This window comes from Mesoplodon mirus, assembly GCF_964341445.2.
Source record: "Mesoplodon mirus genome assembly, chromosome: 17".
Classification (NCBI taxonomy): domain Eukaryota; kingdom Metazoa; phylum Chordata; class Mammalia; order Artiodactyla; family Ziphiidae; genus Mesoplodon; species Mesoplodon mirus.
The window spans coordinates 16,748,708-16,765,770 of NC_138993.1; the positions used below are offsets into that span (position 1 = coordinate 16,748,708).

The window sequence follows — 17,063 nt, forward strand, 5'->3', positions numbered from 1 at the left end:
CAAATCTTGATTTTACCACTTCACGTTCTATGATGTTAGTCAATGTGCTTAAACTCTTTGAGCTTCAATTTCCTCATTTGTAAAAATTCAGGTTCTACTAACAATGAAAGGGAATTACTGCAAGAATTCAATAACATACGTAAAACAACAAGCATAGAGATAATATATAATAATTTGTTAATATATGGTAGACATTTTTATTATTATCTGATTATCCCCATTCTCCTACTTAAACCACTTGACTCTGTATTAATCAATGGACCATCAAACAAATGTGCATTGGTCACTTACTGTATACCTAGTACTTAAACATCAGCAAAGAATTTAAAATTTCTAGTTCACAAGCCTTAATGGTACAAACATTTATTGAAAACTTACTCTACACCCAGCACTCTCTGGGCACTGATTTACTTGTATTATTTCATTTAATTCCTGAAGCATCTCTTTGTGGTAGATAGTAGATACTATTAACTGCAATTCTTAAATAATGTTCATATGCTGTAATTTAGAGATCTCAACACTCTAAAGGTAAGAGAAGGAAAGCTTTATTTTATGATTTAGAACAACTTTGCAGAGTACTAATTATAACATATGGCAGAATATGAGGGATACTCTTAACCCTTCAAACTCTTTATCTTACAGATCAAGGATGCTGAAAAGTTTGAATGATTTGCTCAAAACTATGTAGCAAATATACATTCTTAATTTTTCTTGTAGGCTATCAAATCCTGTGATCAGATTACCCGATTGTTCCTAAAGAAATTCTTTCCCTGAAAGAGATATGAAGCAAAAATAACAAAACATTAACACTGGTTGATTATTGCGGTTGGAGACAAATATTTGTAGCTTTTTCCTGAGTTTTTCTGTACCTTTAAATGTTTTGATTAAAAAAACTGCCTCCCTTGCCCATGTACTTTCATTTTCAAAGCAGTTATATCATCAATCTTTATACATGCCAGGTTTCTAAAAACCCTAGGCCTCAAATTTTTTTTTCTTTCTTTTTCAATGACAGTAAGGCAAAACAAAGTAATTTAGGTTAAATTTCGCAGGTAAAAGACGTATGCAATTCTCTAGAAGTCTTGGCAGTTCCTTCATAATTTAATTCTTCCCCTAATGAACTACATTCTGTAAATCTTAAAATAATGGAAGGTTCAAAAACAAAACAAAACAAAAAAAAATTTTTTCTGGCCGTGCCGCGCAGCTTCCGGGATCTTAGTTCCCCGACCAGGGATTGAACCTGCACCCTCGGCAGTGAAAGCACGGAATACTAACCACTGGACCAGCAGGGAATTCCCCCCAAATTTTTTAAAAACAAGAAATAATAAGATCTCTAATGCCTCAACCTTCAAAAAGGCCTCTTCATCAAAACAGAAGCAATTCCACATCGCTTGCTTCACCCCTTGACGCAGAACACAAATATTTTTCTTCATGTCATTTCTGTATACAAGGACAGCATACTAAGACAGACATCATTTTCCACAAAGATCCAAAGAGAAACACACAGTAGCTTGAAGTTTACAAGTGGTTATTTAGAGCTGGTCAAACAAGACAAGTATAGGGCATTCACTTTCTATTACAGCAGAACTTCCAAAAGTTAGGCGATGTTGAGAAGTGAATGAGATTAGGACAGGAGTTCAGATAATGATTCAACAGATGGTCAGGGGGTCAGTGAGCAAGGAGGAAGGAATGGAAGTGAGGGAAGCTCCTGCTTTGGAACACAGGCTGTACACTAACAAATGACAATGCTTTAATACTATTTCTGAATTTGGGCTGCTGGGTTTTGGTTTCAGGTAACTGTTCTTATACAGCTATTGGAAGATTTTTGGATAATGGGTTAATCGTGTTGCCAGCTTCCATTAACTTGGCAAAATGAAAATGACTTGTAATTATTCCTCACTGCTTTAGCTTTCAGAAGTGGCTATGAGCTACTTCATTTGTCACCCACAAAAAGATTACTGTCTCCTGCCAAGATCAGCACCAGGGAGTGTCATTAATAGCACTGCTTTGATAAAAACCTAGGCACCACATACCCCTCAGGCTCAAAACAGAGCTCTGTGTCTGGCCAAGTGTGAATTTAGTAGACCCTTCGAATGTGAAATGCAATGAATGACGTTTTCCCTTTATCCACTGTAAGCTTACACTTCTTGGAGTCACCACCTTCTTGGTCCTAGAAGAACTACCATAGTTGGTCAAACCATCTAGAACCCCAAATAACCATAACTTATCAGCCTGCTGTTTCGGTTCTCACACTGTGTTTCCGTATTAACTCTAAAACTACTTGGATGATTTTTGGAGACACTGATGCTAAGTCTGAATGCTATTACAAACCTGTCAAAACACATTCACACACTGCCTCACTTCCTCCTCTCAAAATTCAAATGAATGCCTACAACTCATCTCTCTGTCACCCCCAGCCTGCTCCTCCCACCCATGTCCCCTGTCTCCAGGGGGCCATCTCTACCCATCCCGTGGGCCAAGGCACAAACCCAGAAGCCATCCTTGATTCCTCCTTCTCTTGACCATCATCCAGTCAACACACGAGGCTGCTATTTCCTTCTGGTTCCACCTCCTAAGCTCAGGTGACTATCACCTCCCACCTGGACCACAGCAGCAGCCTCTGGGGACCAGACCTTAGCTTCTCCACACAATAGCACTGCCCTACTTAAAACTCTGCTGACACTCCACTACCATTAGGTCAAGTCCAGACACATATAAGGCCCTTCACCACCTGAACCCTTGCCCAGCACTCTCCCCTGTTCTTTCCTTACTAACCTAAACGCATCACTGAACTTCTTGGATCTTGCTAAGCATGACAAACTTTTTCATACATCCATGCTGCTACACTGACTTAGCCTCCACTTAGAGGCTATTTCCCACAGGAAAGCAACACAATACTCCCCTACCCGCACTTCCCACCCTACCTAGGCCAGGTTATAAACCTGTCCTGTGCATCCCCACAAAACCCAGAGTTCACTTCCCTTATTCCCTACTGTCATTGCCCTACTTGTCATTTGTCTCCATCAGAGTAGAAGCAAAGTGAGGCAAAGGATAATATTTTATTTATAACTATCCCTGGCTCTAGTGCTCAACATATGCATCTTAGTAGGTGCTCAATAAATGTTTCTTGAATCAATAAAGGCATAGATTTTATTCAATTTTACAAATGAGAAACCCGAGGCAGAAAGCAGTTGAGGCACTTACCTAAAGTCACAGCCTAGTTGAAAGAAGAGCTGAGACTAAAGCCTGAGCCTCGTGAATCCTGGCCCTGCAGGAGACAGGCCACCATATTTCACTGGTCCAAATTTCGCAGACTGAACAAGCCAGTGCAACAGAGGATGAATATTGACAAGTGGAAGCGAATCTGAACGACAGCTTCCCCTATGACCCACACAGAATAAGCATCACATTCCATAGGCCTTCAAGCCACTGCATTCTCAGACAGATGCCCAGCTTTTCTGGCAGCCATAAGCCTGATTTCAAAGGCCGTATGCCATACCTTTCTCCTCTGTCACATGTCGAAGTAACTTCTCAAGTTCAGGAAGTTTCAGCAACAAGATGCAATTAGGAAACATGTCATCCATCACAACTTGATCCAGGGGCTGAAACTTTCCCTGAAAAAAAGACTTTAGTCAGTCAGGATGCAAGTACTCCAGTCAACAAACTCATACATTAAAAAAAAGAGAGAAAGATATGTAACCTCATAGCTGGATCTCTAAACTAAATTCAAAGTCACTTGTTCCACCTAAGGATTCCCTTAACGGGACAGGCTCCAGAACTGACTCTCAGCTCCCTTTAGGAAGCTCTTGAAAACACCTGGGTTCCATCAAGTGGCAAGAAATGTTTTAATTTAAATGTTTTCTTTTTTCTTCAGATAGTAAGAATAATTCACAGGTTTCCCAAGTTAGTGTCTTTAGATTCCTACCTTAATCTATATTCTTCCATGATCACCCAATGTGTTAAATATTTAACTACTTTAAAACAATATTTTACTAATATGTAATGGACTACCACACAGTCTTGACATAATCATTTCATAATACACGAATGTTTCATTCTGTTTTCTTTACCATATATACATAAAAAGGTTTTGCAATAAGAAATCTGTTTGAATATAAAGTTAATAACAGTTGGGAAAGCTAGACAGAAGAATTATTTTTACTGACGTTAAAATAAATCATGTTTAACAAAGAATGGGTCAACATTTCGAAAGTACATACTAATATTTTTTTAATTAAATAGGAAAAGATCACATCTAAAATGTAGGGGAGGAAATATCTGAATGCTTCACGGGCTATTTTAAGGGGCACTTTAAGTATTTGAGAAGAGAGAGCAAGATGGTTTACAGTGAAAGCCAACTACCACCATGAGCTTCATTCTGCATCTGCCTCCCTGAACCGCCACAGCACCCCCAGAGCCTCCCACAGGGCCAGGGTGAGGATTAATTCACCAGAGTCAGGGTCTTAATGGGAAATAGGAAAACAGTTCCCCCAAATGGGGGGAGGGCCTTTAAAGGTGCATCAATACAGGTACTGATACTAAGGCTGTTGGTGGCTTCCTCCCGCTAATGTATCCTAGAAACACCAGGAATGGGAGCCACCTGAAGTTTCCATCTTCTTCCCTGAATACTTCTAGGGCCTTCCTGGTAGGGACTAGAACCATTTCTGCTCCTTAGAGATACACGGCTCACCAGCCTCACTGCTCGCCGTGCCCTAATTATAGCGGCTACCACAGTAGCTTCCAGATAAGGGGAAACATGATTAAACTAAGGAATAAAACTTCACTAATCCACAATAAAGAACACAGAATGTAGGAAAGGAGGAGAATAAGAGACGACAAGGTGCATCAGGAGAAAGCACAACTGAAAGTTTTAAGTCAGTTTTATTACTCTCAGTATTTATCACAAATTAAATCCATATAAATACAAAATACGAGTTTTGGAAAATGGATCTAAGTACTCAGTGAGAACCCATAAGCACTTAAACTATTTGCAGACATAAGAGTGCAAAAATAAGATTCCTCTAAGTGTTTAAATAACACCCGTCCTTAAAGTTGTCATTTCGAAGGTTTTCAAGCTGAGGTTGGTGTGGATCCCTGGGAGATACAGTACCCCTGCAGGGGGCCCACAAGCTCCAAACTATTTTCAAGCTAAGGCTACGATGCTATTTGCATTTTCACTGCGTCAACATTTGCACTGATGATTTCGATGCAAAGGTGGGTAAAAGCCCTGGCTCCTCAGCACCAGTCAGGGTGGTGCCAGCAAACCGTCCAGCAGCCGCTGCATTCTTCACTGCCATGGACAAGCAGGTAAAAAAATCCCAGCTGCACTTAAGGATTTCCTTGATCAAGGAGCAAAAGCAATTTCTTTTATTTAAATCTTGACCTTCGAGCGCAAGTAGGTTAAATGCTCTGTGTGATGAAAGTCAAGTGTGGCTGAAGTACTTCAGCTACCGCCGAGGCTCAGGGATCATCTCAAGGAAAAGCACTGTGTGACTGTCTGAGTGGCGAGCAGGACTAGCTGCCTTTTTCTCAATTTTTTACCTGAAAGAACCACTATGAACTATGGCTATTCAGACTTGAGTACTGACAGAACATAAATGAAGTGAACCTGTCACTTCAAGGGAAAGATTGACGGGACTTGTAGCCAACGATAAAACTTGAACTTTAAAGCAAAAATTAGAATTGTAGAGAATTTGTCTGCCACTATGACAAGCTTCCCAACACTCAGAATTTTCTAAAGAGATCACTGGTAATATTAAATTAACAAAGGTGTGTGTGTGTGTGTGTGTGTGTGTGTGTGTGTGTGTAATGAGTTGTGTAGACATTTGGAAGACCTGCATAATTCAGTGAGATAATATTTTCCAAATGACCAATGCATGATATTGCAAAGTAATATGCATGAAAGATCCAATAGATTTTAATGTAAGAGAGTGTTAAAAGCCAGACAGCAGGCCCAAAATGGAGTCGTTTGTGCTAAGCCCAAACAGAGACTTAATTAGTTTCAGCTCACCCAGAAGTGGAATCTTAAACCAGTCAATCAGTAATCTGCTAATCAGCACTAGCTAGGTCATTTGCCTGATAGACGCCAGGCATGCCCTAAAGAAACGTGACCTTGCCATAGCCAATCCCCCTTTAGTCTAGTTGAACTTTCTTGCTCTTATTCCCTCCTGGCTGTAAAAATTTTTCATTTTGTACAGTTCCTTGGAGCTTCTTTCTGTCTGCTAGAATAGATGCTGCCCAATTCGTGAATCATTCAAGAAAGCCAATAAGATCTTTAAAATTTACTCATTTGAATTTTGTTTTTTAACAAGAACATGGAAAGTTCATTGACAGGGTTTCAGATTCCACATTGCAACTAGCTTTTAAGAAACCACCACTTGTTGGTTTTTGGAGTAGTATCAAAGCAGAGTATCCACAACTATCTAAAAGGCTAATATACAATTCCTTCCTTTTCTGACCTCATATGTGAAAGGCTGCATATTCTTTACACACTTCCACTCAAACAGTGTATGGAAACAGACTGAATGCAGAACAAGATGTGAAAATCCAGTTGTCTTCTCTCAAGCCAGACATCAAAGAGATTTGCAAAAATGTAAAACGGTACCATACTCCTCACTGACTTTTACTGTTTGTTTCATTAGAAACATGTCATGTTAATATATAATGGGCTTATTATTTTTATTTTAAAAATAAATTAATAAAATTATTTTTAAATTTCTCAGTTTTAATTTCTAATGTAGTCAATATTGATAGATAAAACACACAGGAACAAAAAGTTCTTTGGGATCCTTAATAATTGTCAACTGTAAAGGTATCCTGGGACCTCTGGCTGGAACTATTACTATTACTAAACTCTGTCTTTATATCACAAAGGTAAATTTTACTCCATCTGGGATTCCTCAACTACAGCTTCCCCATTAAGGAGCTTTTGCTGGACACACCCCCAGAGTAGCTATTTCACAGTGTCTCACAAAGAAGAAAATGAAAGACGATAAATCTTCTTTATTCTCTTAAGCCTGAGGTCTTAACATTTGTACTATATTTCAAAACTAATGAGTATGTAATGAGAATTTCATTGTTAGGCTTTGTCAAACAAGTAAGGCAGATAACACAAAGGGTTAGGCAGTTCTCAGGACTCATTGGTGAGCTAGTCCAAGATCACGATGCTGGATCTCAGGTCTGCCGATCAGTGCTCTGATCTGTACCAGCACACATGATATAGGTGTTCTATACCAACCAAGTTAAATCTGAACTGTGGGGAGTCTACATTTGGACCATTATAAGGAGAGAGAGATCATGTTAAAAAAACAATCTATTCTGTTTCCCCACTGTTAATATCCCAAAGTGGGAAACTCACCTCTCTATCAGCCTTTATAAGGTAGTGGAGAAGCAGAAACAGAGGGTCCATGGGTGTGGCAAAGTGAAGAAGACCTCCTACAGATTAAAAAGAGAATTCAACAACATGGAAAGACAACTTAGTTATTCCACCTTAATCCCAATGTGGGAACCATTCCTTGAAAAATATATGTGAAATTCCAAGTTCAGAAGCTCCTCCTACACAGGCCCAAGAATATGTGATTCTCTCAAAAGGCAGAACATGGTCCACGAGATTTCACTCCAAACAGCTTCAAATCCCTGGTGTGGAGAGGACAGCCAAGACACTGAACTTGATCTTTAACTTGCCATTTCTTCTTTAGAAATCATTTTTAATAGAAGACCTCCTCTCCCCACCTCCCACCCCCTGCCAAAAAAAATAGCAGGGTTCGGGGGAATACAGACAGAATGTGAATCAGGCAAACATTAGGAAACCTGTATAAGTCTATCTACAAAGCTGCAGTAAAATGTAATTTCCTGTGCTTTTGAGGACGAAGCCATGGGAAAAGCAATATTATTCCCTCTGTATGTGGCTTCTCCTATGGGCTCTGACCTCACAGCTCTGACCTGTCAATGACTCAAAGCTCAGAGGTCGTTACCCACTCCAGAACCTACCCCATCCCTCCTCCCAAAGAAAAGTGCAAGAGAGCAGGAGTCTAACAAGACTGAGCGTAAGAAACTGGAATCTCTGCAGTAAGATGAGTGGTGCTCTCCAGGCTGAAAGGAAAAAAGGCAAATCAAACCAACTAGGCTGCCTGCGCCCCACTTTTCTCTACCGCACTCCCCTCCAAGCATCCCAGAGTCCTTCTTCCATGGAAGTGAACCAGAAGAGGTATTTCATCAAAAAGAACAATAAACAATTCATTTATCTCCATACTTATTAATTTGGTTTCAGGAAACATGTACTGACTTTTATTCTCTAACAGAGCAACCTACCTATACAGCCAAGAAATTCTAACCGTAAATTATATACGTGAATCCATTTCATAGTATGTTGAAAAAAAATTAAGGATGTAATTTTACATGATGACATTAATTATTTTTTTTTAAGTAGAAGAGAAGTTTATGAAAACAACCTATCAGAAGCTCTAAGCTCAGTTTATATGAGGCATCCATTATATTCAGAAATTAGAAACAGGTTTCTTGTTCTGAAAACAATATCCTGGTAGCCATTCTTAAAAACAGCTCTTTCTGGGTTTCCCTGGTGGCACAGTGGTTGAGAGTCCGACTGCTGATGCAGGGGACACGGGTTCGTGCCCCGGTCCGGGAAGATCCCACATGCCACGGAGCGGCTGGGTCCGTGAGCCGCGGCCGCTGAGCCTGCGCGTCCGGAACCTGTGCTCCACAACGGGAGAGGCCACAACAGTGAGAGGCCCGCGTACCGCAAAAAAAAAAAAAAAAAAAAAGCTCTTTCTTTAAAGTTACATTTAAAAAGAAGACAATGATGAAAAAAGCAGGTACCTTTGCTGTGAACCAAAAGCTATAAAAAAAAAAAAAGGTCTATTAAAAAGAAAAAAGCAGGTACCAAGTCAGACAGTCCAGGAGAGCTAATCAATCACTGCTTCTGAATATTTTCCAGTTTCATCTGGATATTACTGTGTCTATCCAGCCAAACTCAAAGGCAAGTATATTACATTAGAAGTGGGAACTCTCATATATTGCCAAATGAAAAATAAGAAAAGAGAACAATAAAAAGGAATGTATACTTGGCACCTACCAGGCTAAATACACAGTCTACCATTGCATTTCGGCAACTGAAAACCACTTCAAATCTTCTCATGCACACAGGTATATGAAATTCAACACCAGCAATAAACCCTTCTTCTGGATGCCTTACAAGAAAGGCAAAGTGGCCTTTCTACCTTAGCACTAAGCGGTGACTTAGACGGTCAACAGAAAGCTCAGGGCTTAGAAAGCAATGGAAAGCACTCTCTGCAAACAATGAGAGACAGAGGGACAGAGGGAACTGAGATACCCCATGACGTGCCCTCCCACTCCCACCCAGAACTGTCAGGGCTACGTGTGGTATCCTTTTTCCTTCCGAGTCAACACTGAGCCCCAAATCAAAGGAACGCTCTTAAAAGAAATAGAAATTGGGTGTTGTGTGTGTGTGTTGGGGGCAGGTGGGGTGGCCATAGTAATTTATATGAGAAAGCATTCTCTTCTCTTCTCTTCTCTTCTAGTTTATTCTAGAAGCTATATCAGCATTCATTTGCAAGGAAATAAGATGTTAAAAACTTGAAGATCCTCAAAAATGGCTAAGAGAAGAGCAAAGAGTTTCCAGTGAACACAATGTGCACTCCAGAGTACAAAAGTCATCTGACTCGGGGTGTGTCAGTGTTTTAGAAGAAAAATCAGAATTGTTAGTTAAAAATTTCCTACCATCTAAGGCACACAGTTATTGATCTAAACTTGTTTAAATCTTTCCTTTCTCCTTGATTAAACCCTGCTCTGATGCCAACAAAGAAAAAACCATGGACCAGACTCCAAACTGGGCAGATAGATGTGAAGGATGGCAAAGTCAGGGTATGTGTTAATGTAAATATATACACTAGTCACTTACCTGATTGAACTGATTCATTTATAAACCAAGAATGGTTTTTTTCCTTGAAAACTTTTATTTCAAACAGCTGTGGTAGACACACATTGAACAAGTAAATGGCTCCTTCCCCTGTTAAAACAAATCTGTTTTTTATTTGTAAGTTTTCACACACACACACACACAAATCAAAAGACTATCTAATAGTTCTGAGGAATGTTCCTAATATGAACATAAACATACATAGATATAGTCTATACAAAGTGACTCTAAGGAAAGCTTGTAGCTATTACAGACAGATGCTTGTTTTCCAACTGTATAATCCTCACTGAACTTAGACCAATAAACACAAAAGTACAAATCATTTATCTTAACTGCTACAGAGCCTCTCATTGACTCCTCCATCAGATCAGGAAGGAAAACCCATTTTTAAACTACCCAAACCTAATGGCTCAGCCAGATGAACTGAGTTGGCCTGTGGGCCCTGTCTCCAGGGCGGTGTACAGCCTGCCATACAGAGGGCGGGAGACAGGGCCCGCACACCCCTGAGGCGAGCTCCACAGGAGAAAGGCCAGGGCCCTACGACAGCAACGTGCTTTACGCCATGAGGAGTGAGGAAAGCCACACCCAATTGGATGAAAATTTCCCTTTCTTAAAACACCAAAAAAAAAAGGAAGTTAGAAGGGGGTGAGAACTGTGCGCATCTGCATGAATCTGAATGAATCCCTTCAATGCACACATTTTTTTTCTAAGCATAGCAAAATCCAGGGCCCTGAGTTTGAGTCTATCTCAACTACATGCTGGGCGTGAGCCCTTGGGGAAGCTATATAATCCTTTCTGTACTTCTTTTTCCATATCTGTAAAATGCGAGCAATACTGAACCTACCTCAGTATTTTTTTTATAAGGATTGAAAAGATAGAATACGTACACGTAAAGGTCCTAACACAGCACGTTAGTAAGTGCTCAGCAAAAGTTAGCTTTTATTTCTCCATAGTCAGTATAGCAAAACGTTGTCCACAGACATTTAGGTGAAATGAATTTTACAAGAAGCCTGACCATTTTTGTACCTTCCTTTTGTTAAATGCTTTACTGCTAACTAAAAAACTTCTCTTGAAAAAACATTGCTCACCTCATCTTAGTCTTACATATACCTAGGAGTTCCAAATAATATAACTGACCAATTACATTCAATTTCATTTTGAGGAAAAGAAAACTGGAGAAAGCCAGAATTTCTGCCTCTCTTGTTGTTTCTATTTACGTGTCTTTCCAACAACAATAACAACACGGCACTGCCCACTGGATTTCTCTTGCTTTCACTATTCAGTATGACAGTCACCAAGAGGATGCTCTAATTTGCTAAATATCAGGTATCTACTCAAAGCCTTATAAAATTAACAATAACCTTGTAAATCTTATAAAATAAACTAATGGAGAAAAATTTCACACAGAGATAAATAGTATCACCAATATTACTATATACTTATAGTGTATTTTAATATTTTTGCCTAAAAATTATAAGACAAAGCAAAATACACTGAATATAAAGGTAAAATTATTCCTGATAAAACAGGTATCTCCTCAAAATACAATGCTTTTAATGCAAAAAAATCACCCCTTGACAGGAAAAATATATACTACTTTTCCGTCTGAACAAAATAAGGAAAGTACAGCTAAAAATGAAACTATTCAAAATCTTGTCATGTCCAGTAAAAGCCTTCCTTTTTTTTTCTTTTAAACTCTGTTTATTTTACTTTATAACATAAAATGAGTATAAATGGAGGCTAATATTGGATAACTACTTTAGTAGGAAAAGTTGGCTTAAAAAGGCCAAGGAAAATTCATCTGTTTTCAGAGAGAAATCAAACACGCTACATTTTTTTTTGTTTTGCCATCATTTCTGATGAATACAGCTCTATGGATTAAAATTAAGAAGAAATAAAAAAACATTTAAGTCAAGTGAATTATCTTAAAAGACTGGTTATGTCGTTAGCTTGCTTTTGTCACCATGTAATGCTATCCTACCTTTAAAAGCTATTCAGGAAGAACAAACATACAAAGACAAATAAATATCCACACTTTTCAGCTACAACGTTTTAAAAATATTCAAGTTACCATTATCAGGGCGGTGGGGGGGAGCGCTTACCTGAACATGGGTTAACCAGTTTTACAAACATAAGCCCACTTTTCATCTTCTTTGAAGCATCTTTTAAATACTCTGAAAAGAAATGGTGAGTTTGTAAAATTAAGACAGCTGTTTTGTTGCTCACTTTACTTACTTTACTCTTTTTCTTTCTTCTGTTTTTACGATTTTTCTTCCTAAAAATTTTAGCTCTCTTCTATTGCTTATAAATTGTGCTATCTTATGCAAATTATCAACTTCTCTGTAAAGTGCAGTGGAATTTAAGGTAGTTTTAATTTACTTCTTTGAGAAGTGATGAGGAGCAGGACTCAGATGGGTTAAACCTTGACTCAACCACCCGATAGCTTTGTCACCTCAGGCAAGGGTCCTCATGTCCTGTCTCAGCCGTCACATTTATAAAATGATGATGATAATATGTACACTTGCCTTTCAAAGGATTAAACTAGCTAATTTGTTTAAAGTTCTTATATTCAGACAAACAGAAATAATACTAAATAATAAGTGATAGCTCTTATTACTATTATTATTTTTTTACTGTTACTATTATTATTAAATAGAACATTTAAAAAATCAATATGTACTGGACATTCATGTTTTTTGCCCCTAATTATGATTATCTACTCATGTCCTCTGCCCATTTTTCTAGTAGGGCATTCATCTTTTTCTTTACTACCATATTAGGAATCTTTATACAGTATGGATATCAAATCTGCTTTTAATGATATATTTTTGGGGGGCGGGCGGCACACCATGTGGCTTGTGGGATCTCAGTTCCCAGACCAGGGATTGAACCCAGGCCATGGCAGTGAAAGCCCCGACTCCTAAACACTAGGCCATCAGGGAACTCCTTGTTTTTAATGATTATTTCACCACTTAGGAGATATAAAATCTTTGTGTAATCTCATCAATAATTTCCTTCATGGTTTTATCTTTTGTGTCATACTTAGAAAGGCCTTCTCTCCCTCAAGATTATGTGAATTGCCCATATTTTCTTCTAGTACTTTTAGATTATAGTTAACCTATTTGGAATACATCTCTGTATAAGATATGGCGAGGAGATATCCCACTTTAATTTTTTGCAATGAGTTGTTCAGTTGTCTCCATGCCATCTAACTGAATAACCTATGCTAAGTGTTTCAAACACATTTATGAGTCTGTCTATGGACACTGTATTTTGACCCATCAATCTGTGGCTATATGAGCATTAGTACTTCAATATTTTAATTATTGTAGCTTTAAAATACATTTTAATATCTGGTGAGTTAAGTCCTCTCATGTTTCCTCCATGATATTTTAATGTCAAAGTTTAAATCATATAGATTAAAACATAAAGACCGTGACAATTTTATTTATAACATGCTCATACATTTTGAGTGGCATATTTAAACCCATTTAAAGAATCTCTCTCCAAAAGGAACCAAGGGACTCTGATTAATACGGGAACAGAGCAACAATCTACCAGAGAGTAACTCAGAAAGCTTGAGGAAGGAAGGGGACTTACAGTCACTTTTATGTTTTACAGCCCCACTCCCTTTACCCCACTTCAGATCTCCATAAACTTAAATAGAGCAAGCATGTTTAGAAACTGGCTTACTCATAAATGGTGTAGGTACAACTTTTTTCTCAATAGTGACATTAAATATATAAAGAAAAAAAACCCTAATTTTGAGATTTTCACTTGCAACCAAATGGAATAACAGAAACCCAATTTAACGGCCAAAAAACAAAAACAAGAAGGGCAAAATATGCAGAACAACTATTTTCAATACACTTGAGGTTGAGCCATGCAGGACAGTTATCTGAGAGATGGGAAACAAATGAGGTAAGCTCTGTGATCGCCCCAGCTTACTGCCTTGAAACAGTTTCCAGGCCACGGTGCTGACTGGGAGAACCTAGGTGAAGCCTGGCTGACTCCCTGAGTTGAAGATGGAGCAGAGAGTTCTCAAGACACCATGGCTAGAGTTCACAGGTCAGCATACAGGAACTGAGCTACAAAGAGAGAAAAACCCAGAGATCTGCAAAGAGTACTGTTTGAGTAGAGTATTCAACAGAGTACTGATCAGTGCATGCATGTGATGAAACTACCTAAGGGTAGGAGAAAAGCCAGCTGAACAGATTAGAGGGAACAGTACCCCACATGCACTCGGGGCCCTGCACTGGGCCTATTCCCAGGCAGACTGAAAAACCTCATAGTTCAGAGGATACTGGGTACAGTACTCCAAAGGGTCTTGCCTCAGTGGTAGGGGACAGACTAGACTAAATGTTGCTCTAGTCCCACCGAACTAATTTTAAAAGCAAGACCTAAAAGAATCAAACTGTTTCCAAGTACCTCCACTGTATCCCAGAGTGAAGCTCAAGATTATTTATAGGAATACAAAAATATTCATCTGCCAAAAAGGTGAAATTCACAGTGTCTAATCAAATATTACTAGGCATTCAAAGAAGCAAAAAAATATGACCCATAATGAGAAAAATAAAGAAATCAATTACTGAGAGGGGGTCCTGATGTTAGACACAGATGTTAGAATGAAGAGACAAAAGGATTAAACACAGTATTCCTCATGTACAAAAAGTGAAGTAGAGACACAGAGGATTTCTTAAAAAGACCCAAGTTGAGATAAAAAATACACCAGATGCGATTAATGGTGGAAGAAGAGATTAATGAACTTGAAGACACAGCAATAGAAACTACCTAAAATGAAAACACAGAGAAAGAAGAATTAAAAATAAAGTATCAGCAAACTGTGGGACAACTTCAAGCATCCTAATAATTTATGTGTGATTGGAGCTCCTGAAAGAGAACAGGGGGGAAACAGAAGAAATATTTGAAGTATGGCAGAACAGTTTTGAATTTGATGAAAACTATAAAACCACACATCCAAGAAGTTCAATAAACCCAAAGCACAAAGAAACAGGAATAAAATTATGCATCAGAATCAATAGTTCAAAACCAGTAATAAAGAAAACATCTTAAAAGCAGAGAGGAAAAAAATGACATCATGTACTGAAGCACAAAGCTAAAAATGATAGCAAATTTCTTATTAGAAACAATGCAAGCCAGAAGACAATGGAGAAACATCTTTAAAATACTAAAACAACACATGATGAACTCAGAGAAAATACCCTTGAAAAGTGAAGGTGGTCAATAGATTCTTTCAGAAATACAAGGGGTGAAAGAAATAATCACCAATGGACCCACATGACAAGGAATGCTAAGGGAAGTTCTGCTAGAAGGAATATGAAACCCCATGAAAATATGAATCTACACAAAGGAATAAGGAACACTGGTAATGGTGACTGCAGGGGTAAAGAATTTTTCTTACTATTTAAATCTCTTTAAAGATCATTGACTAAACAAAAACAACAATTTAGTGCAGGGTTTATAACATATGCATAAATAAAATATATGACAATAATAGCATAAAGGCCAGGAAGGGAGAAATGAAAATATACCATTGAGAGTTTCCTATACTATATGCGGAGTGGTGTTATATCACCTGAAGGTAGACGTAATCATTTAAAACTGTGTACAGTAAACCCTAAAGCAGCCAGTTAAATTACAAAACAAAACAAAATGCTGTTACTAATACGACAACAAAGGAGATGAAATAGAATCATAAAAAGCACTCGATTCAAAAGAAGGCAGAAAGGGAGTAAAAGAAGTACAAAGAACAGATGAGATAATTGAAAACAAATAGCAGAATGACAGACTCAAATCCAACCATATCAATAATCACATTCAATGTAAATGGACTGAACACCCCAATTAAAAGAAATTGTCAGACTAGATAAACAAGTAAGATAAAATTATATGCTTCCTATAAGAAACCCAATTTATATATAAAGATACAAGTAGATTAAAAGTAAAAGGAAGAAGATAAGAGTGTGCTTATCGTGCTAACACTAACTAAAGGAAAGATGCAATGGCTCTGTTAATAACAGACAAAGGATATTGCCAGGGATGAAGAAGGCCAGGAGGAAATAATCCTAAATGTTTACAGTCACACACACAGAGCTTCAAGATACACAAAGCAAAAACTGATAGAAACTTCTGCTCCATCTCTAACCCCTGGCAACCACTAATCTGTTCTCCATCTCTAAAATGCTGTCATTTTGAAAATGTTATATAAATGGAACCATACAGATTCAATTTTAAGAAATCTTTTAAGACTTTCCTTTCTGCAACTTATAAAAATGTAAAGGATAAAGTTTAGCACTGTTAAAAGCTTTTCCACAAACTAAAACAGGTTGTGGTCTTCTCTCCTTTCCCTGCCTGCTGTTTCTCACTTCCCAGCATCACATTTCTTCATTATTTCTCAAGGCATAGAAAAGGTGACCTCTCTTTTTCAGCAATACAGCCTTTATTTTATTTCAGTATGACAGTAAATCTTTCAACTGTAACTTGGCAAATTATTATTGATTTTTGTTTTTCTTTTTTTTAGTAGAAAACTTTGGTTCTAGTGATCCTTGCCAGTTCTTCCTCCAGCTTTCCCATTCCTCCAGAGCTTAAAATAATCAAACTTTACAAATATCCAAAATCTAAAAAAGATATTTTTAATAACTATTCAAGGGAAGCAGTGTTTCCATTTTTCCCAGGAAGAGCAGTAAGTCCAGAGGATTAGCTATAGCCTAAAATGTCAAACTATAAGAACTTTGGAATTACTAAGTACAAACAAATACATTAATGTGTTCTGCTGCAAATGCCAGTGTTCTCTGAAATATGCTTTAAGATGTATTAGTGTAGATAACACTGAAATGTCTATGTAACAGGGGAAAAAAGTCATCTTTTCTCATATAGAGCCTACAAAACAACTAGCTGTTGGACTCAACCTTTCAACACAGAGTTCCAAGTGAGATGCTATACTCTTTAACACAGCATGCATTTCAAAATTCATCTCTCCTGCCCAATTCATTCATTCATTTGTTAATTACTGATTAGTAAAAACAGACCCAGCCTCTACCCATGGGGAGCTTTCAGATGTCCCACGGAAGAGACATATCTTGAATCAAAT

At 38.0% G+C, this 17,063-nt stretch overlaps 1 protein-coding gene across 5 annotated transcripts in view; it reads right to left on the minus strand.

The window, feature by feature from the left end:
* RNASEH2B (ribonuclease H2 subunit B) overlaps positions 1 to 17,063 on the minus strand; it is an 84,047-nt gene that overhangs the window by 46,798 nt on the left and 20,186 nt on the right. For all 5 annotated transcript variants that reach the window (XM_082602073.1, XM_082602074.1, XM_082602070.1 and 2 more), the window contains 4 exons: positions 12,055 to 12,126; positions 9,935 to 10,042; positions 7,355 to 7,431; positions 3,497 to 3,611 (listed from right to left, as the gene is read on the minus strand). In XM_082602073.1, the coding sequence (XP_082458199.1) occupies positions 3,497 to 3,611; positions 7,355 to 7,431; positions 9,935 to 10,042; positions 12,055 to 12,126 (372 nt within the window). The remainder of the gene's footprint in view (positions 1 to 3,496; positions 3,612 to 7,354; positions 7,432 to 9,934; positions 10,043 to 12,054; positions 12,127 to 17,063) is intronic.